At 44.2% G+C, this 21,728-nt stretch overlaps 1 protein-coding gene across 3 annotated transcripts in view; it reads right to left on the minus strand.

Moving 5' to 3' along the window:
* The window catches only part of Nln (neurolysin), a 48,742-nt gene that overhangs the window by 18,956 nt on the left and 8,058 nt on the right, over positions 1-21,728 (minus strand). For all 3 annotated transcript variants that reach the window (XM_051172345.1, XM_051172343.1, XM_051172344.1), the window contains exons 3-8: positions 20,081-20,188; positions 18,309-18,411; positions 17,584-17,744; positions 12,495-12,630; positions 9,678-10,044; positions 5,670-5,871 (exon numbers count right to left, since the gene is read on the minus strand). In XM_051172345.1, coding sequence (XP_051028302.1) covers positions 5,670-5,871; positions 9,678-10,044; positions 12,495-12,630; positions 17,584-17,744; positions 18,309-18,411; positions 20,081-20,188 — 1,077 coding nt within the window. The remainder of the gene's footprint in view (positions 1-5,669; positions 5,872-9,677; positions 10,045-12,494; positions 12,631-17,583; positions 17,745-18,308; positions 18,412-20,080; positions 20,189-21,728) is intronic.

Consider the following 21,728-nt stretch of genomic DNA (forward strand, 5'->3'; position numbering starts at 1 on the left):
AAACAAAAGAAATAAGCAGATTTCCAAACAAATATTATATACATTCACACTTTGGTTTATGTTAGTATTTATTCTATGCCAACATACATGTATCCACTTTATACACAAATTAAAAAAACAAAACGAAATACCAAAACAATAAAACAGAACCCCAGAAAGAAATCATGTCTGATGTCATAGTCACAAACTCTAAAAGGTCACAGGGAAAAGTGAAACTAGGCATTCATACTTTGCACTGTCATACTTTGCAACACCAGCTGGAAACCTAGGAAGAAGTCCTTCGGAGCTGTGTGTGGGAACTAACGCAGAGCACATATCAGCACAGCTGCCTCGAGTGCAGAGCGGGTATCAGCGCGGCTGGGGCGTGCAGAGCTGTGAGGAGGGCACAGCGCTGTGCCGGCGCACTGAGGGTTTGGGCGGCTTTGGCTTCCACTTCTCATCTCTTAAGTTCTGAGAGAATGGCTCCCTACACAGCTCAAGCTGGTCACAAACCCACTATGTAATCCATGCTGGCCTTGAACCCGTGATCTTTCTGTTTTGGGAGTGCTGGGATTACAGGTGTATGATACCTCACCAGCACAATTTTTCTTCTTAGCCTGCCCAATCTAACCCTGCCTTTATTCTGGGTTGCTCTGTCCAAGCACTTATATCTAGCCAAGGAATCATATCTTAATGTGAGTTATGAAAACAACACACCTTGCTTCTCTACCATCCTCAGTGTGTAAGTGGCTCACGCTGTTCTTGCTTCTGGAATCAGATTTTGAAGCCGTCAGTATCATCTGAGTGAGGCAAAGGCCCTGAGCCTGGTGCTTCCAGTCGCCTTTAGCAGCCTTTCACCCACAGCACCCTGGTTTTCTTGACCCTCATGGCCTCTGGTCTACTTCTTTTTGCCCCGCTCCCCCAACTTCTTCAGTTTTGGTCCTACAAAGACTGAATTATACATAAACAATTATAAAAATACTAAAACAATATATCAAAAAAAATAATCAAAGAGACTCTATTGCAAAATAAAATACTAGCCGGGTGGTGGTGGCACACACCTTTAATTCTAGCACTTAGCAGGAGGCAGAGGGAAGTGGATCTCTGTGAGTTTGAGGCCAGATTGGTCTACAGAATGAATTCCAGGACAGCCAGGGCTACACAAGAGAAACCCTGTCTTGAAAAACCAAAAATGAAAGAAAAGAGAAAATACTAAAATATGGTTCTCAGTTTTTTACATATTTAATTTCCCCTATATGCCAGTGACATACTTAAGAGAATTATTAGTGTCTCTATCAGGGTCTCAATACATAGCTCTGACTGTCCTAGAACTCAGAATGTACACTAGGCTAGCCTTGAACTCATAGAGGTCTGCCTGCCTCTGCCTCTTCAGTGTTGGGATTAAAGGTGTGCACCACTATGGCAGGCCTGTCTCCATTTTATGAATGGAGAAATGAAAAGGGTTTTGTTTGGTTGTTTTTTGTTGTTGTTGTTGTTGTTTGGCTTTCTGTTTGTTTTGATAGGGTTTCTGTGTAGCCCTGCCTATCCTTTGTAGACCAGTCTGGCCTTGAACTCACAACAATCTACCTGCCTCTGCGTCCCTGAGTGCTGGGATTACAGGCGTGTACTACCATGCCTAGCGTCTTTTCTTTTCTTGATGAGGTGCATGGAATCGAACGTACCCCTATATATTTTAATCCAATGTTGTGTCACAGCACCAGGGTTCCCTTGACAGGGTCTGTTTCTCTACAGTGGTGCATAATTTAAATATTAGAAAAGACCGATGGTGTTTAGTGTACAGACTATTTCAGGTCTCATTTGAAGTTTGTCTGACTATATACAGCCCTTTCACTTTTAATTATGGCTTTATTGTGACTCTTATGTTTATTAAAATAATTATCTCTTTATAGTTCACAACTCATGACTGTTTTTAACATACAGCCAACATGAGTAAAAACTGTTGAGAGCATTACTCTTCTACTCTGTAGAAGTTCAAAAGGCCAGGGATACAGAGAGTACCAACCATGAAATAGGGACAGACACTGGCACTGCCTCTCCTGATTGATATCTTCCAAATTACTGACCTGGTGCTGTACACACAGAAAAACACAGTGAAACTCAAGTACCTGATGACGACACAGTAAACAATGAACTGGGGCACCCACATGCCTGAAAACTGGAAGTTCCTGCAACACATATTTAAATATTACCATGACAAGCCCCAGTGAGCTCCTCTGGCATTCAGCCTGCAGGCTGCTGCAGTGCAGAACGCAAACAATGAGGTGTCACATCTTAAATCCAATCTATTGCACATGTATGGCCAAATCAGGAGTGTTAGTGAGCGCACAAGTTATGAATCTCACTCAACTGCCACCTGCTTGAGATCAGTACAAAAGGCCTCTAAACTTAAAAGCAGAGAACACACAGATCTGTGTGTACAGAAGGTGGAAAGTACTGGCTACTGGCTCTAGGCATGAATGCCTCAACGCTCCAACATTCTAAAAGGCTGTGTGCCATCTGAGATGATAAAAATAGATATAGTTTTCAAAGGTAGTCTCATGAAGAGATGGCCAAGCAAAGGATAGTGTCAACTTGTTACTCATCAAAAGGACCACAGACTTTGCTCATGAATGGTTAGCCAAAGGTCTGAGGACTCAAGGGGACTGGCTGCTTGAAGAGAGAGACACTAACTACAAAGAGATGACATAGTGGTTAAGAGCACTGGGTTTCTTTCCAGAGGACCCACGTTTAATTTCTGGCACCCACGTGGTGTCTCACAATCATCTGTAGTTCTAGGGGGTCCGACACCCTCTTCTGGGCTTCTTAGGCACCAGGCACACAGGCAGTAGACAGGTAAAATACATACACATATATAATAGTAGATTTTAAAAAATAGACATCAAGCTGCGATATGAAGCATTAATTCTGTTCCATGTATCAGTTTTCAAATGTCACAGAACATCAATAAAGTATTTTCCAGTGCTAAAGTGACTACCTCAAAGGGTCAAAGGTAATGTCAAATAATATGAATGACAGAGCTGTGGAGAGTGGTCTGAACAGTATGGCAAAGAGGTTATACCAGGAGCAATGTAACCCCACTGGAAGATAACTACTATTTTCATAAATATAAGACACCACATCACTTCTTTGTAAAGCTGCCATCAACAGTCAACACTGAGCAGTCAACTGCTGAATCAGGAGCTCTAAATTTGTCCTTCATCATCCTCTCAGCTGCATGGGCTGTGTGTGTGTGTGTGTGTGTGTGTGTGTGTGTGTGTGTGTGTGTGTGTGTGTTTGTGTGTGTGTTGGGGGGGAGGGACGTCTTCTGAGTTTTTGGATTTCCAGCTTACAGTTTTCAGAATGCAAATCTAAGGACATTTTTCTGGAGAAGTATTCAGCTCAAAATAAACAAGACTGGAGAAGATGGCTTGGTGGTTATACGCACTGACTGTTCTTGTAACCGACATGGGTTTGATTCCCAGAACTCACATGGTAGCTCTCAAGAGTCTGCAACTCCAATCTGAAGGGGTCTGACAGTCTCGCCTGGACTTCATGGGTATTGCATACACATGGTACACATACATACATACATACATACATACAGGCAAATATCCATACATTTAAAAAATAAGATATAAAAATAGATAAATAAAAAGGCCAACCATTCTAAAGGTGGAGCCTTGCTTACACACCCAGAACTTGACTGATTGAATCCATACAATTCAAGTTAAGGAAATTACATTTACTTTTCTAATTTTTTTCTTTTTAGGATTTATTTATTTATTTATTTATTAATTTATTATGTATACAGTGATCTGCCTGCATGTTTATCTGCAGGTTAGAAGAGGGTATCAGATCACATTATAGAAGGTTGTGAGCCACCATGTGGTTGCTGGGAATTGAACTCATGACCTCTGGAAGAGCAGTCAGTGCTCTTAACCACTGAGCCATCTCTCCAGCCTCTACTTTTCTAACTTAATCACAGAAGTATTTTAGAAAAATGGAAAGCTGAGCTATCATAATTCAAGAGTACAGGGCACAGAAAGGATAGTGAAAGAAGTTCAATACTGACAAAAACCTGTGGAACTCCAGGGTTGGGAGAAAACGGACTTTAACATCATCTATGGCATTTAAGATTATGCTGAAAGATTTCTCTTCTTTGTGCAGCGTTTGGGCTTACATGCCTGGACAGTCTTCTGTTGTATTTCCCAGTTTATTTAAAAATAACCCCCTACCACTAACGTGTGTGTGTGTGTGTGTGTGTGTGTGTGTGTGTGTGTTGGGAACTGAGCCCAAGACCATGGCATGTTAATCATTTAACTACTTTGAACTCACAGCAATCCTCCTGCTTCAGCTTCATGCATGCTGGGATTACAAGTGTGAGTGCTACAGGTAGCCCTAGGCCTTTTGGTTTGCGCTCGCGCGCTCTCTCTCTCTTTCAAAATAGGAACATATAGAGGCACCAGAATAAACAGATATGTTGGAAAAACTAGTTCTAAGTAATTTATTTTACTTATAGTTGATATGTGTGTGTGATGTGTGACCATGTGTGTGGCTGAAAAAAAAGTATCAGTGGATATGCACAGAGATTTCAAATTTAGAAAACTGTCTCTTAATTCTGCTATCAGTATATTTAAAACATTAGGTTAAGTAACTGGAGGTTAATAATGTAAACAGTAACAAGTTTATAACATAAACCAAACAATGGTTTGGGCACAGTTAAGTGGTTAAATGATTCCATTCAGTTTGGAATAAGTAGCTTTTATTTTTTACTGGCTTTGGAACCCAGGGCCAGACTAAGGTAAACACAGTCTTTTTGCTGTGGATATAATGCAGTGGCTTGCTTGGTCTAATCATGAAGCCCTGGATTTAAGCAACAGCCCTGAAAAAAACAAAACAAAACAAAACAAAACACAAAACAACCCATACACCACTACCACCGGAGACTGCGGCAGGAGGGAGTCCGAGGCCAGCTGGGCTATACAGTATTAGAGTTTGTCTCCAAAGAAAGAATAAAATAAAATAAAGACAGAAATCTCTTTCCTGGCCTGGGGAGGCAGCTCAGCTGTCGAAGTACCGGCAAGATAGGTATGGGGGCTTTAGTTCAAACCCAGAATCTACCCTAAAAAGCCGGCGTGGTAGTGTATGCTTGGGCTGGTCTCTGGGGGTTGCTCCTTAGTGTGCCGAACATGACCAGTGAGTCCCAGGTTTCAGTGAGACAAAACAAGGTGGACAGCTTATGAAGAACAGTAGATGCTGACCTCTGGCCTCAACACACGCGAACACATACACATCACACACATGCAACGATCACTTTTCAATTTTGGCCCTAAAGAAATCCCTTTCAATCTATTGCAAGTATCTTTTTCATGGAGACATCCTGTATGCAGTCATTTAGTTTTTGGTAAGCTCTCAAGTAGCCCAAGGTAGCCTTGAACTTGCTATGTAACCAAGGCTGGTCTTGAACTCCTGATCTTTCTGCCTCTTTACCAAGTGTAGGTTTACATTTAGCATGCTACCACACCTAGCTCTGCATGGCTGTATTACTTGTGATTTTAATTTGAGGCTACTCAGCAGTAGAAAAGGAATAAAGGTTCAAGGTAGCAGAAAGCCACTGTTGTTTCTCCGCAAGCTGACAATGTACAACTGGAAGCAACTGGTGGGTTTGCTGTGGAAAAACCCCTGCTCACCTGTGCGCAAATCTGATGCATGACGTGACCGAACTCATGGAAGTATGTCCGCACCTCGTCGTGTCTCAGCAGAGAGGGTCGGCCTGCTACAGGCTGCGAGAAGTTGACCACCAGGGCGGCCACAGACATCATCCGGCTGCCATCGGGGAGAAGGCAGCCTGGCTGGAGGCCAAAGCAGGCTGCATGATTGTATTTTCCTTCCCTGGGAGACAGGAACACACAGAACTGTGAAATGGACACTTCTTTAGCAAAAACATGTTAGGGCGTCTTCCAGGCATTAAGTCATACTTGACACCAGAAGACACGTTCCTGGTCCCCTGTGTCTTCCCCCGCCCCCATGGACGCCATTCAAAGGAAAAGAAAAACAAAACAAAACAAAAAAACAACAATACAAAAACTGGTTCCTATTCAGATGCATAAAGTTGGACAGGGACTCTTGAGACCACAGCAGTGAGATCCCAGCTTTTCTGGAGTCACCACAGAACTGCTGTGGAAAGGCAGCCAACAAACCTACAATCCACACAGGCGCTTCCACAGAGCGAGGAGGGGAAACACGCCCTGCACCAATGGGGCAGCCTCTAGGCTCCATAGCAAGAGGACACTTCAGCCACTGTTAAACTGTTAACGTTTGGTGCTGGGCTGGACAAAACATGGAGGCACGGGGCTGCACGCAAGGGAAAAGCAGCATCACGTGCAGTATCAGACATGACACAGAAGGATGGGGATGGCCAGACACCCCCAGGACAGCATCGGTGGGAGAAAGGCTACGAAGCACCACTTAGATGCTTTTTCATTTGTCTCCTACAGACCTTAACAGCGTCCAAGAAGGAATACACCATGTGCTCAGACCAACAGCTGTAGGTGAGGCAGGACCAGGCCCCGTTTCTGAGCACAGGACACAGAGGCTACTCTGGTATGCTGGCCAGGTGTGCTGGTACACACCAGTGACCTCAGGTATCCAGGAGCTTGATTTCAGACCGTGGTATTTAGTGACACCCTGTCTCAGGAAAAGAAGATGGACCAAAACGCGAAACAACGAAGGAGAGACTGGTGCTGGATCACAACAACAGAGATTTCCCACCCCCAACTAGGCTCGTAAGCAGCCGGTGAGGAAGCATGGCGGCCCGTTGCTTCTAGAGAGCATGGATAAAGACCCGCTCTGGAGAAGAGCACAGAGATGTAGTGAGAATCTAGAACATGGGGAAGTCCTCAGCATGGAGAGGTTAATCAAGGCAGTGGAGGCTCCGGAACCCTCCTGACTACTAAATGAACCAATATCCCACATCAAAAACCCAGCACAGGGCTGGAGAGATGGCTCAACAGTTATGCCACCGCGCCTGGCATAAATAAAATTTAAAAATCTTAAAAATAAAAGATCTGGGCCCTTCGTAGGAGGAGTTCTTTGTTTTTTTATCTGAAAATTAAAGACTTTTTCGAATTTTCAAAATCTCAGAGAGGCTTTAATCCTCTTTGCTTTTTACTTATAATTCATCTTTAAATTGTTTTTATTATTTATGTTTTTGGTTGTGGTACGTGCATGCCACGTGTGCAGGTGCCTGTGGGGGCCAGAAGGGGACACGTCTCCGAGACCTGGAATTACAGGTAGCTGTGAGCTACCTGATGTGGGCGCTGGGAAGTGAACTCTTGTCCTCTGGAAGAGTATCAAGTGTGCTTAACCCCTCTGCCATCTCTCTAGGCCCTGTTCTTTTTTCTTTTGGAGATTTTATTTTTATTTTATGAGTGTTTACCTGTGTGTATGTCTGTAAACTACATGTGTACAGTAAAGGCTGTTGGAACCCTGGAGACTGAAATTATAGAGCAACCATATGGGAGGGAGGTGGGTCCTCAGTAAGAGTAGCCAGTGCTCTCAACTGCTGAGTGCCTGTCCAGCCCAGGTCTTTTCCTTTTTAAGAATAAACCTTTAAACCCAGCACTCAGGAGGCAGAGGCAGGAAGATCTCTGGGAGTTCAAGGCCAGCCTGGTCTGCAAAGTGAGCTTAAGGGCAGCCAGGGCTACACAGAGAAACTCTGTCTCAAAAACAACAATAGCAATCCCAAACAAACAAAAACTAAATTTAGTTAATTTAAAAATTATTTTTATTCTGAAATTGTCTTTTCATGTTATATTTATGAAGTAATAGACTAAAAGTCCTTACTTTGCAGTTTATGTTAGAATCGTAAGATTTTGTTTGGGAATCTCAGCATTTGATGAATAAAAATAAAAACGTGCTTAAGAAAAAACAAAAAACAAAACCCACAAGCTGTTAAAGAATCTACTCTGAATATTGCTCCTGAGTCAGGCAAGTAAAGTAATTCATCTATATTTTACCTTTATGCAAAGACTGGCAGAAAGCAAGTATGAGCTCGGTCATTATCCTCAATAGATTACTCTGTGTTCTCCACTAAATTTCTGGTAGCAATGAGCAGATCTCTCATATGAAACAAGGCAAGTATGTTGGCAGAGACATGGTAGGATGGGAGGACTTTGTCCCTCAGACGTGTGTTTGGAGACAGGCATAGGGCACTGTACTGTTCAAAGACTTCCTGCTTTAAATTCTATTTGTATGCATGTGCGTGTGCGTACATGTGCACGTGGGTGGCTCCTATGTGGAGACTAGAGCACACCTCTCAGGAGTCAGTCCTCTCCTGCCACCTTGTGGGATTTGGGGATCAAACTCAGCTTGTCAGGCCTGAGTGTAAGCACTTTTACCCACTAACCCATCCTGCTGGCCCAAAGGATTACCCTCTTAAATACTCACATAAAACTGTCTGACGTGTGTGTGTGTGTGTGTGTGTGTGTGTGTGTGTATGTGTGTGTGTTTATGTGTAACTTGCAAGACTCAGTTATCTTCTTCCACGATGGCTCTTGGGAATCAAACTCATGTTGTCAGCCTTGGTGGCCCTCACTGGCTCCCCTGGCAGAGCTTTTTCAAAAAGCTCTGGGGTAGCCCAGGTGCTAAAGAACACCTATGCCACCAAATGGATCACAGTTCAGCCTCCCTCTGAGCATCCACGGCCAATGGATCCCTCACCTACAGTGTGCTGAGGGAGGGAGTGCTGTGATTCTTTTTGGTTTGTTAAGTAAAATGGATTGGTAACCACAAAAGGTTAGGTTGGTTTAGAAAGTAGCCTAAGGAGAAAAAGATTCAAATAGTTTGTGTCCGATGCAACACATGGAGTTGAGAGTTACACACTTCAAACAGTAACATTTGGAACTTCACCATGAGTAAGCGGTTGGGACATTGAGTCCTTATGCACAGGTGATCTGCGGAGGGCTTTGAAGAATGAGCTTCTCAAGGAGCCTGTCTGCCAAACATTTGCCTCCATGTGATTAACAGCAAAGATTTTGCTCTTTCTACATTGTGCAGGCTCTCAGAAAGACTGAGGGGTGAGAATAGTCACAGATGACAGGGGACTGACTGGAAGACAGATTATCTAGGTTACAAACACTCTGGGGTGAATTTTAAATAAGGTAAATACAGTAGATGGTGATGTTAGCTAATGCTTATTCAAAACTTACTATATGGGCTGGGAGTTAGTTTAGATGCCTCTCTGGCCTGACACATGCAAAACACACACATACACACACACACACACACACACCCTGTTTTTGTAGGGAACTCAGCTATGTGCTGATATGAATGTTATGAACCAATGTAATCTTCACAATAATCCACAAAGCAGTGCCCTTTCATGTTTCCACTAAAGCAGCAGCAAGGTATAAAGGCGGACATTCTAACTTCAGGGCCTTTTTTTTCCTTTTTCTTTTCTTTTTTCAGAGAGGGTTTCTCTGTGTAACCCTGGCTGTTCTGGAACTCACTCTGTAGACCAGGTTGGCCTCAAGACTCACAGAGATCCACCTGCCTCTGCCTCCTGAGTGCTGAGATTACAGGCATGTGTCACTACAGCCAGGCGAGAGCCTACCTCTTAACCCCTGCGCTACCTACCCATCACATGTAGTGATTGTGCAAGGGAGGAGTCAGGCTGCTTCTAACAGCCAATCTCGTACCTCGGATAGAGGTCCAGGTAGAACTGTCCCAGCACTTCTCCAGTACTTTTATCCTTCACAGTGTAAAGTGAAACGCTCTTACTCCACACATGAGCATCGGCCACTTGCTCAAATGAAAGTCCCAACAACTCCTGGTAGATGCTTAGCAAGCCCTCGGTGACCACCTCGATGGGGAAGTACTCCTTGAGGGACTCCTGGTCCACCGAGTACTGGAGCTCCTCTGTCTGTGTCATGTAGTAATGTAGGTCCCATGCGTTGATTTTCCCGTCGTATTCCAAACCCCGCTCTTCACACTCCTTCTTCTTCAGGCTCAAAATAAACTCCCGTTCTGCCTCACCCAAGGGCTTTAATTTCTGGCTTAAGTCATCTGTGAGGGAAACGGCCAAGTTAGTGATGCATGCTTGGGAGCAAGCGTATTCACAAGTCCTGCCAGTTTTGTACATGATCAGTCAGAGGGAAACAGCAGAGAAGGAAAAAGCACTGGACGGGGCAGGGCTTTCTCTCCAGAGAGGTTTAGTTGGTAACCTTTTCTCCCCTTGTCTTTCATACCACCAAACCCAGCCACAGTTTACTTCCAATGGTAACAATGGTGAAGGTTGTCACCAGAACTCAGCAAGGCTATGTTCCGAAAACAACAACTCCTGCGACCTGCAGGCAGCGTCCTCTAGAAATGCTCTGCACAGCTGACCATGGGTCTGGCTTGCCTTTCATGCTGAAGGAGGAGAGTTTGGAGGAGGCAGCTTTAGGTTTTAGCTGGAGAAACTGATGGTCACTGCAATTTACGTACTGTAGTCAAATTCTGATTATTTGCTTTTTAAAAAGTTGACTAAATGAGTAAGCTCTTTTGCATTTCATTTCACAATTTGTTAACTATATTAAGATAAAGATGCGCTCGGGTCTGTATTGGACACAGGTTAGAGGCAGTACAAAGGTCTGTGTGGGATGGTGACAGCTGTCCAATGAACACTGTGAAGAGAGGAAAAAAAACCTCAGGAAGATCAGAGAAATACAGTTGTCACTAGGTCTGAAGAGGCCATGTGAAGACAGGCAGCACACGGCCAGCCAGAGAGCGTGCCACCTTACAGGACTGGGTTAATGCGGTGGCTGCTGGGGAGACCCTCAGCGTGAGCAGTCACCACTACAGAGAGCGTTCTCCGCCAACCTGAGAATGAGCCAAGCTGAGCCTCCTCCTGGACAGCACCAGACCTTACAGCAGTTACCCGTTCCCATCTCTGCTCTCTCCACCAAGCAGAGGCTCCAGGGAAGGAGGTTGTCTTACTGTTTCTGTGCCTCTCCCATTTAGCACACCACCTTCCACTCCTAAAACAAGGCAGTGATACCAAATGGCTCATGAATGCACAAACGACTTGGAGGATTTAATGAGTTATATGCCACTGACGGAGCACCCTTTATAAGTTATACATGGTTCTACCATATATACAGGGAAACCATGACATGATTACTGAGAAAAAATAGTAGAGTGAGTACTAGGCTAAAAGCTGATTTCTTAACCTATTTTTTTTTTTGTTTATTGAGCCAGGGTCTCACACTGTGACTCTCTGACTTGGTACTTGCTGCATAACCCAGGTTGGCCTCAAATTCATGCCATCTTCCTGTGTCAGCCCCAACTGCTTGGATTACAGGTGTGTGCCACCATGCTCAAATTTTAACCCATTAATAACCAGTTGCAACTTGATTCACTAATAAAAGGCTATTAAAGCTATATGCTGACATGTTGTTGAAGGGGGGAAAGTATTCTGAATATCTTTTAAGAGTTTGTGCTAGGCGTGGTAGCGTGTGCTTTAATCCCAGTACTTGGGAGGCAGAGGCACATGTCTATGTGTCCTCTGTGTGCATGTGTGTTCACATGTGTGGGATGGTGAATTTGTGCACGTGCGTTAATATTTGTTATCTCCTCAGTCACTCTACTACACCTTATTTATTGAAGCAGAGTCTCTCAACTGAACCTTGCTTGTTACTTGTCTAGCCTAGCTAAAGTGGTTGCCCTAAGGACACCCTGCCTCCAGCGCAGGGATTCCAGGTGGCCCCTGCCTGCCTGGCTTTTACAAGCACTGCAGGGATTTGTTTCCAGCCCTCTTTTTTGCTCAGTAGGCCCTTTATTCACTGAACCATCATCCTGTATCAGAAACCTTAGCTGTCACTACTGTTTTCTCCCTGAGTCAAGGTCTCATTATGCTGCTCTGGCTGGCCTTGAACTCACAATGTAGGTCAGGCTGGCCTTGAACTCACATTGTAGATCAGGCTGGCCTTGAACTCACAGAGATCTGTCTGCATGCTGGGAATAAAGGCATGTGCCACTAGGCCCAGGCAACCCTAGTTTTTAAAAAGTTTTATGAAAAAAGACTTAAAATGAATGTGACTACAGTAATTAGGTAGCATTTTTGAAGCACTCTATATTAAAAATGGGCTTTGGTGAGTAAAGTGCCTTTTTTTGTTTATGTATGTTGCTTTCATTTTATACCATCTCTTCCGCTTATTTCATACAAGTCCACCAGAGTATAGTATCCAATACCCAGTGGAAGTGAGTAAAGGCAATGAGCCAACAGTCTATTAGTCCACGCCTACCAAATGTCATGTAGTAGGCACAGAGTCAACGCCCCAACAACGTATGAGACAGAGGCAGCCACAAGAACTGTGAGTTCATGAAGGTAACAGCTAATCAATACCCTTCTCCTGAAACCAGGATGTTCGCGATGGTGCCCAGCTAAAGCTGGCGTTAAGGTGACACTATGAAGTAAGATGGTACAGGGTACAGGAGAGAAAAAGCATCCAACTGACCCTAAATAAAGGACTGACCTAGGAAGGCTGACACACGGCTTGTGCTCTTTGCAGTGTTCAGTTCAAGGACAAAGTCAGCATGGGTGTTATAGCCCAGCAGTCTGGCCACTTGTGCTCGCAGTGGGAGGAGCTGTTGCAGAATTACGGTGTTTTCCTAGTAACAAGACAACAAAAACAGAAGAAAATGATCAAGAGGATGGCAAGCACCGTAAGAGCAGTCCCTGCATCTGCGAGGCCGTTTCAGACCATCCCAAGCACGGCTTCCATCTTAGCGTCAAGAAAACTTGAAAATGTGGTATGTTATTCCTGAAATAATTTATAACATTTTATTCTTTGGAGATAGCTGTGAGTTCTTCATAAACTATGGCGAATGTAAACTCAGAGCAAAAATATGCTTCATGAACCACTGTGATTTCTCACCTACTTTCAATTATATAACAGTTACAACTCAAATACTCATAGTTACAATTTTCTGATGTGTTTGTGGCAAATTATACACAGCATAAAGTTTACCATCTTAACCACACCACTTTGCCTTGCTTTTCTATATCCATACATGGAAAACAATGGATGATAAGGATGCAGAGCAACTGGAACCTTGTGCGTTGTTGATGAGAATGTAAAATGTTCAGTGATTCTTCAGAAGTTATGCAGAGATGGGCTGAGAATAAAGTGCTCGCCTGACATTTATGAAGCCTGAGGTCTGAGCCCTAGTTCCACATACACCAGGCGTGGTGGCGCACGCCTTTAATCCCAGCACTCGGGAGGCAGAGGCAGGCAGATCTCTGTGGGTTCAAGGCCAGCCTGGTCTACAGAGTGAGTCCAGGACAGCCAGGGCTACACAGAGAAACCCTGTCTCGAAACAAAAACAAAACAAAACAACAACAACAAAAAAGAACCAAAACAAAACAACAAAAAAGAACCGAGAGCACACACACACAATAGACATCTCCAGATACCTGTGTTTAAAGTACTGCCATGCAATAGTAAAACCATGGAAACAACATAAGTGCCCAGGAACAGAACACTGGATCAAGAAAATGTGGTACACCTATACAGAGACATATAATTCATCCTTGAAAAAGGAGGGCATTCTGACACGCTTCCGTGTGTAAGCCTTTATGACACTATGCTAAGTAACCCTGAGTCACAAGATACATGTGAGTTTCTTGCAGCCATTAAGTTTACAGACATGGACAGCAGAGCATCGAATGGGGACTTAGCTTGTGATGAACGCAGTTTCAGTTAGAGATTGTGAAAAGGTCTGTGAGCAGGTGTTGGTGATGGTTCCAGAACAACGTACATAAGCTTAATTGACATGCTACTGTCTGAAGGCTCCTCTAGTACGTTAAAAACTAATTTGTACTGTGCGGTCCTAAGAGATGGGACCTTTTAGCGCTATCTTCACTAACTGATCGGTGGCCTACAAGAGAGCTGAAGAAACCACCTTAGGCACTTTTTGCCCTGTTCCCCTGTGATTAAAAGTCTTTCCTTTTTTTTTTTTTTTTTTTTTAAGTCTTTCCTTTTTTCAAGCAAGCACACAGCATCTTGAATTTCCTGCCCTCAAAATCATAAAAAATAAATCTGTTTATGTTACCCAGGCTATAGTATTTGTTTAAATAGCAGAAATAGAAGAACATACTGTGGTATTTTACGTTTAATACAGTTTTTATAGGCTTTTCCTCAACATATTTTCTATTTGGTACCAAAATATTCAGAAACAACGCACGCACGCACACACACCTATTCGTTTTGCTTCTTTTTGAGATGCAAAAAATGTAGCCCTGACATGCCTGGAACTCACTACCCCAAGTGATAGCTTCAGAATCATAGAAAAACTTACTTTAAAAGAAAAAAGTAGGGCTGGAGAGGAGCACTGGCTATTTTTCCAAAGGTCTTAAGTTCAATTCCCAGCAACCACATGGTGGCTCATAACCATTTATATTGAGATCCTGTGTCCTATTCTGATGTGTGGGTGTACATGCAGGCAGAACACTGTAAACATAATACATAAGTAAATCTTTTTTAGTTTTTTGTTTGTTTGTTTCTTTTGTTTTCTGTTTTTTGAGATAGAGTTTCTCTGTATAACAGCTCTGGATGTCCTGGAACTCACTCTGTAGACCGGGCTGGCTTTGAACTCACAGAGATCCACCTGCCTCTGCCTCCCAAGTGCTGGGATTAAAGGCGTGCACCACCACTGCCTGGCAATAAATAAATAAATCTTAAAAAAAAGAAAGAAAAAAGAAAAAAGTAATTAAAAAAAAAGTGTAGTCGGGCGTGGTGGCATATGCCTTTAATCCCAGAATTTGGGAGGCAGAGGCAGGTGGATCTTTGTGAGTTCGAGGTCAGTCTGGTCTACAAGTGAGTCCTGGACAGCCAAGTCTACACAGAGAAACCCTGTCTCGAAAAACCAAAAAAAAGAAAAAGTATTTTATTTTTATGTATGAGTGTTTTGCCTGCATATTTATGTGCATTGTATCTGTGAGTGGTGCTTGAGGGGTCCCAATGGGCCATCAGATTTCCTGGTGCTGGATTAACTTGAGGTTGTGAGAGACCATGTGGATGCTGAGAACCAAAGCTGGGTCCTCTGCTACCACAGTAACTGTTCCTGAGTACTCAGACATCTCTTCAGCCCTGGAAAAGTAATTCTTATAATGTCAAAGAAATTATTAATCCTAACAATCAAGTCAGCAAATTATTTATGAACCAATTTTTTTTCATTTATATACAAAATTTTAAATAATTTACTTGTGTGTATGTGGTAAGAAATATGTGCACACTGAAGAACCTATGTGGCGGTCTGAGGACAACTCTCTGAATCCAGTCTCTGGCTTCCACTCTGTTGAGGCAGGGTCTCTCCTGTTTCTACTGCTGCCCTGCATACCTGGCTAGCTGGTCCATGAGCTTCCAGGTGACTCTCCTGCCACAGCCTCCCATCTCACCGTAAGACTGCTGGGATCACACGTGTGCCTCTGCGGCTGTTTTTGTGTGGGTCATCAGGCTTGCACAGTTAGTGCCTTTTTGCCCACCAAGCCATTGCCCCAAAGCTGTTTTCATTCGTGTGTGTGTGTGTGTGTGTGTGTGTGTATCTGGGGGGTGTTAAGATGTGCCATACAATGTAACCTAGGCTAGCCTGAAATTCACAGGAACTTGCCAGTCTCAGCTTGTTTTGATTTTGAGACAAGGGCTTCCCCCGCAGCCCCCCTCCCCCCCCTCCTTCCCCCGTGAGACAAGGTTTCTTTGTGTAGCCTTGGCTGTCTTGGATTTACTTTGCAGACCATGCTGGCCTCAAACTCATAAAGATCCACCTGCTTCTGCCTTCCCAGATTAAAGGCATGAGCCACCACGCCCTGCTACAAGGGTTCATTTTATAGCTCAGGCTAGCCTCAAATCCACATTATAGCTTGACTTTCCATGCTTTTGATTGGCTCTGTAAAGATCCTATGGAACATGGGTACTGATGTGGGTAATATGCTGCTGTAACAAAAATGAAAAAAGTATAGAAGCAGAAAGCAAACACACACACACACACACACACACACACACACACACACACACACGTATAGATATATAATGCTATGGGTAATATTTGCTGCAGCTGTTGCTTGCCATAACTTTGAAGAAATGCCCTATAGTTACTAGGTCTTAGAGGAATTGCTTAGGAAAAATAATCATCTTTGTCACTAACTGCTACTTGTAGAAAAATTTGCAGGCGAGAGACAGGCTCAAAGCACTTGCTAGTTTATGAGGCGAGAATGCAAAGATGGGTGATGGAAGACGAGGGGATGCCCCGTGGACTCAGACCGCGGAGAAGCCGGCTGTGCTGCACTCCCACCGTCACTTCAGAGACCTGACTGGAAAACACTGCCTACTTCTTTATTTTTTTTTCTTGCAAAAGCTTACCTTTTCCAAAAGGCCCCAAAGGAACAAATGTAGAAATGAATCAGTTAATAAGACCTGTGAACAAACGCAGTTTTGGGGTGCAGCTGTTTTAACTGCCTAGAGGTTAACATATGAGAAGCTAAGTTTTTGGAGATGTTTTTATATCAAGGACATGCAAAATACTGCAGCTATTTGGTTCCTAACCCTTGTATTTCAAACAGTAGGAGTCTGCCTAGCAGTCCCCTGAGACGTGGCCATGAGGGAAAATAGTCAAGAAAGAACTCCCTGGACACAAATGTAGGGGGCATGGAATACAACTGGTAAAGGACTTCTTGCCAAGTGATTTTCAAAAATGTCTATCAATCTACCATGTTTCTGCTCCTCCCCCTTTTTTGTTTTTTTGAGATAGGGCCCTACCATGTATCCTTGGTTGTCTTGGAGCTTGGCATACATAGCAGGCTGGACTCTGCCTCACAGGGAGCCACCTGCGTCTGCTGGGATTAAGGCTGTGCACTACCACACCTGGTTTGGCTTTGCTTTTTTCCTCCCATCGTCCGTCCGTTCATCCGTGTGATTATTCTGTTCCTCTTCTAGCTCTGGGTGTAGACTGGGGTGAGAGGGCTAATTACCTGTCTTTCCTTTCCTAGGCTGCTACATAGTGAGACACTCAGATGGGCTGACTGCACGGCAAGCAGAGATCTTGCTGTTTGAGCGGAGCCCGACAACTGAAGACTATGTATCGCAGTTTCCCTTGTGACTAGAGATGACCACACAGTCTGTGCTGATGGATGCTATTTGTAGTTGTTTCTTGTTGTTGTTTTGTTTTTATAATTTTTCTGAGACAGGTTTTTAAAGATGTGTGGTCTGTACTCTCTCTGTTCTTCCCCACAGGCTGAGTAATAGTAATTTCTAGAACCTACCTGGGTGGTTACCTGTTAAGGAAGAGAGACTCCTTACCAGCTCTGGCCTTCCAATTCAGGAAAGGGACGCAACTTGTTTGTTTTCATCTGCCCTAGTTTTACTATAGGAGTCTAGCTTGTGGCACACCCAGGAAACTGACAACCAGGAACTGAAAAAGCTAAAAGTCTTGTAGGTATGTGGAGTTAGTAAATGCAGTCCGCCTGCCAACAGGACTGTCGGCCGCTGAGCTGACTTCACTGGCAAACAAGACACACCCTTACCCTAACATCTTCAGTTAAGATGAAAATAAAGACATTTACGGTACCTGTCTGCACCGTGTATGAAAAGCCATCTCCATCTTCCTTCGTGTTTCGGGGACACAGCATTTCTTCATGACGGGAAAGTAGTGGGGGTACTTTAAGGTAACTTTGTACCCGTCGTCATCTGTTCTTTCTAAACTGTCAATGAAGTCATCAGGAAGAGCACCTGCAAAAAGATGTCCTCACACGTCAATTCCCACTCATCTCTGGCTTACTCAGGTGGCACGGTTCTCTTCAGCAGCCCGAGGGATCAGCTGTGGAAAACTGACACTCGGGGGGGGGGGGGCGTAGGATAATTATATGATCTTATTTGAGTTGTGTTGCGATGGGCCAGGTGGCTCAGGAAATGACAATTTGAAAGAGGAAAATGTTTTGGCGCACCTGTGCAGATGGTATTTTAATGGAGAACGGGCAAAATTAAGCCAAAGTGGGGAGAAGAGACCCCCAGAGTAAGGGAATTGCTTACAGTGTGGGAGACATGGGAGGCAGAAAAGCTGTTGAGGCTTGAAGGCTGTTAAACAAACACCAGTGTAAGTTCCCAGGAAAGATTAACCGCGTGGGTGTTGGGAATCAAACCTAGTTCCTCGGCAAGCCCATCTGGTGCTCTTAATCAGTGACCATCTCTCCAGCTGTGATATTGGACAAATTTTAAAGTAATTCTTTGAATTTTAACCTAGGTTGGAACATGTGAGGTGATAGAATTCATTCTAGCAAAATGACAAAATTTTACCAAGTTCAGCCTTGGAAAATACAAGGGAAGTATCATCCTCGTTGAGGTTTTTGTTGAAGTCGATGCACAGCTCGCTCATTCTTTTCTTCATTGATTTGATTTCCTGAAGGGAAGGCAGACAGACGGGACATCAACAATGCAAACACCCTTTCTTTCTCATTTCTGTCAGCTAACATGTTTCAATCCTATGTGAAGTCAAACTCTGTCTTATCTCAGAAGTCCTTTCTTAGAAACACTCTGTGAGGCAGCTGCTGTCTGTCCGTCTGTCTACTAGTGCCTAAGCACACTTTGCTGCACCCCTAATTCCTCGTCCTCACTTCCCCATTCTAGAGCAGTCACATAGTTCAGAGGACCTGAAAGTGACCATTCCAGGATTGTGTCCTCAGTGTCCCTAGGTCACCACAGCATCTTCCTGCAGGAATGACTGATTCCAACAGCCCACATCTGTACTCCTGTAACAATTCCAGAAAAGGGGATGAGAGAGGAGCACAGGAAAAACGTAAGGCAGCCTCATTCTGCTGAAAGCGTTGGATAATGAAGTCTACTTGACACCAAGTAAAGTGGGACTTTGGCAAAGGATTTACTGTGGGGCACCGAGACCCGGAGACAGAGTTCAATGTGTGTCTCAATGGCAGCATTTAGATTGGTAGGCTGTTTTCTTCCTTTTCTTTTTAAGTAAACACTAACACTGAAGAAGACAGAGCAGAGAAACAGGAAGTCAGGTGGCCAGAGACCAAACACACAAAGCTGTCTGTACCTCTAAAATTTTCTGACAGGATGTCTTAAGTTGCTTAAATGAGATTGTTTGCTGCAACCAATTATAGCTCAATTACTACTTTTCATGTACTCAAGAGTGGAGGGTCGACCAGGAAGTCAAAAAGTCAAGCAAGTAACATCAGCTGTCCTGTTAGAATAACCAGGAAAAAAGCAATCAAAGGACACTCAGGTGATAGAAAGATGTGACATCCCACGCCACCTTCCGTACTATCTGCCAGGATGACATCAGTTACCAATTAAAATTTGGTTTGGATATCTGTCAAACTTATTTCCAGTTTGCAGTCTATGTGAATGACCTGGAAATAAATCATGGGCTGTATTTCCTGTCCAAGGAGAATGAGGCTAATTAAACAGCTGAGTTTATCACAGAACCTGGAAGACTTGATTCGCCCTCCACAAGAGAGTGTTTGAGCTGTGATTTTCAGTGGTTAATCTCTCTTCCTGTGAGGGATTATATATATTATTATATATTAATCACAGGGCATCCTATCCTAAAGAACTGGCTTAGTGACTGAGAGTGCATGCAGCTCTTCCAGAGGACCCTTGTTCAGTTCCCAGCATCCCACTGGGCAGCTCACAGCTGCTTCTGTAATTGTAGCTCCAGGGCACCAGGAGCTCTTGCCCAGGCCCTGTGGGTATCAGCGCGCGCACGCGCGCGCGCGCGCGCGCGCGCACACACACACACACACACACACACACACACACACACACACACACGATTAAAGGTTAAAATAAATCCTTTAAAAAAGAAAAGTAAAAACACCAAATATGAAACATATTATAAATGGATTTTTATGATAGGTTATTCTATGAAAACTCCTCTCTATTTGTTTGTTCTTGTTGCATTTCTTTCTCCTCAATAAGAAAATGATGGGGGGGGGGTGGAGATGAGGGGTATGTGTATGTTAGAGTGGTTAGAATGCAGCTTATACATATATGAAACTGTCAAAGACTGAAACTTATTAATAAAAAAATAAAAAGAAAGATAAACTCACATTTCTCACTTGCTCTGAAAGATGCAAACCATTCCTTTTCCCCATTTTAATTGATTTTTCCAAGTATCGCCTGGCCTCAGGCTTTATCTTCTCCAAGTCGCAAATTTCCTGAAATTAACAAGCATGTCAGTCGGTTCTGGTGTAACAACACACAAGCAAACAATCAGCTCCCAGGCCAAAGCCAGTGCGATACAACCACCATCTCTGTGGGGCCATGAAACACACGTGATTATGCAGCAGGCCCCACTGAAGACCTAATTTCTTTTATGCTTTGGTGAGCTTCTGCTAATTTAAAACAGAAATATCAAATAAGATCAAAAGCTACGCAGCCTTGCCCTGCCTCAGAACTGAGAGTGCTGAGCCCTGGAAGGTGTGAGATAATGGATCCATTTGCATCCGCTCATTCTGAGCAGCTGTATGACCAATGCTCTTTTTTTCAAACACATTTCTTACTGCAAATCATCTGGATTTAATTTTCTGTCATTTGTTAACCTGGTTCCACTTGAGTTGCAGGAAGAGAAACAATGGGGCGAATTCTGCACAAATGCCGGCTAGGACTCTGTTGCCAAAATACCAAACAAGGGCAGCTGGATAAAACCCCAGCAAGCAGCTCCAATACTTCAAAACCGCCTTCCTGTCACTTGGCAAGGGAGATCAAGGAACTACAGCAGACTGCATATGCACAAGTATCTGGGGAGAATGAGTCAGCGCCCCACAAAAACAGAAGGAAACTGCTAGCCTCCAAAGAACAGAAGGCCCTGGAGGAAGCTGGAAAATTTCTCCAGCCACGACAATAAAAATCCAAAAATCCAAAGCAAGTCCCAGGATGTGTGGAGTGTATCTAAGGGCTGGTCAGCTCAGGGTCCCTGGGAGAAAGTGTGACTCCAGACAGACTCAGCAGGTACAAAGGACTCACTTTGGCTGAGGGACAATGACAGCCTTCTGTCACTGGAGCTGACAGACCTCCTGTCAGTTGGAGATTTTTTCCGTGAAAGACTAGGGCTGTCCACCTCTGAGCGGTGTCCAAATTCCCAGCTGATTAGTATTTAATGAATGGCGTTCAGTTTTAGGAGCGGCATTTGAGGTGGCTGGCGACAGGCAGGTAAACAGAGTTGCGTTTCAAACGCCACCACTTGGAACAGAAACAGTACCTCACATCGGCCACCAAGGAACAATCGCTGCCACAGAACTAAAGCACCCTCAGCATTACTCAGCGTTTCCTGAGTGGCGTCTCAGCAGAGGGGAAGGACACTGTAAGCTCCCGGTGCGTCTCTGCGGAGTTGTGAGTTTGTGGGCATGACTGCAGCTGGAACTCTTCCTGACTGGCTGTGGCACTTACTGGGATCCTAGCAGCAGCAGGTGTCCGCAATGGGAAGAAACCCTGAGCGTCTGGGGAGACCATTCGGCTATGGACTGGCTCCCACAGGAACGGTGAGCAGTTCAAGTCACAATGTTGATGCGGATGTCATTTCAACAGCGCCAGGAAGTCTGTCCTGAAGTGGGAGCATGGCAACAGGACTCTCTGGATAGAATGACACTGCAACTGTGAGGCTGAGTGGGGGTGGGGAAGCATCGAGGCCGCAACCATGTGTGGTACGGTGAGCAGGACCTGGCCAGAGCTGGGATTATTGCTAAGGACCTAGGAGTT

The sequence above is a fragment of the Acomys russatus genome, chromosome 30 (genome assembly GCF_903995435.1).
Source record: "Acomys russatus chromosome 30, mAcoRus1.1, whole genome shotgun sequence".
NCBI classification, from domain to species: Eukaryota; Metazoa; Chordata; class Mammalia; order Rodentia; family Muridae; genus Acomys; species Acomys russatus.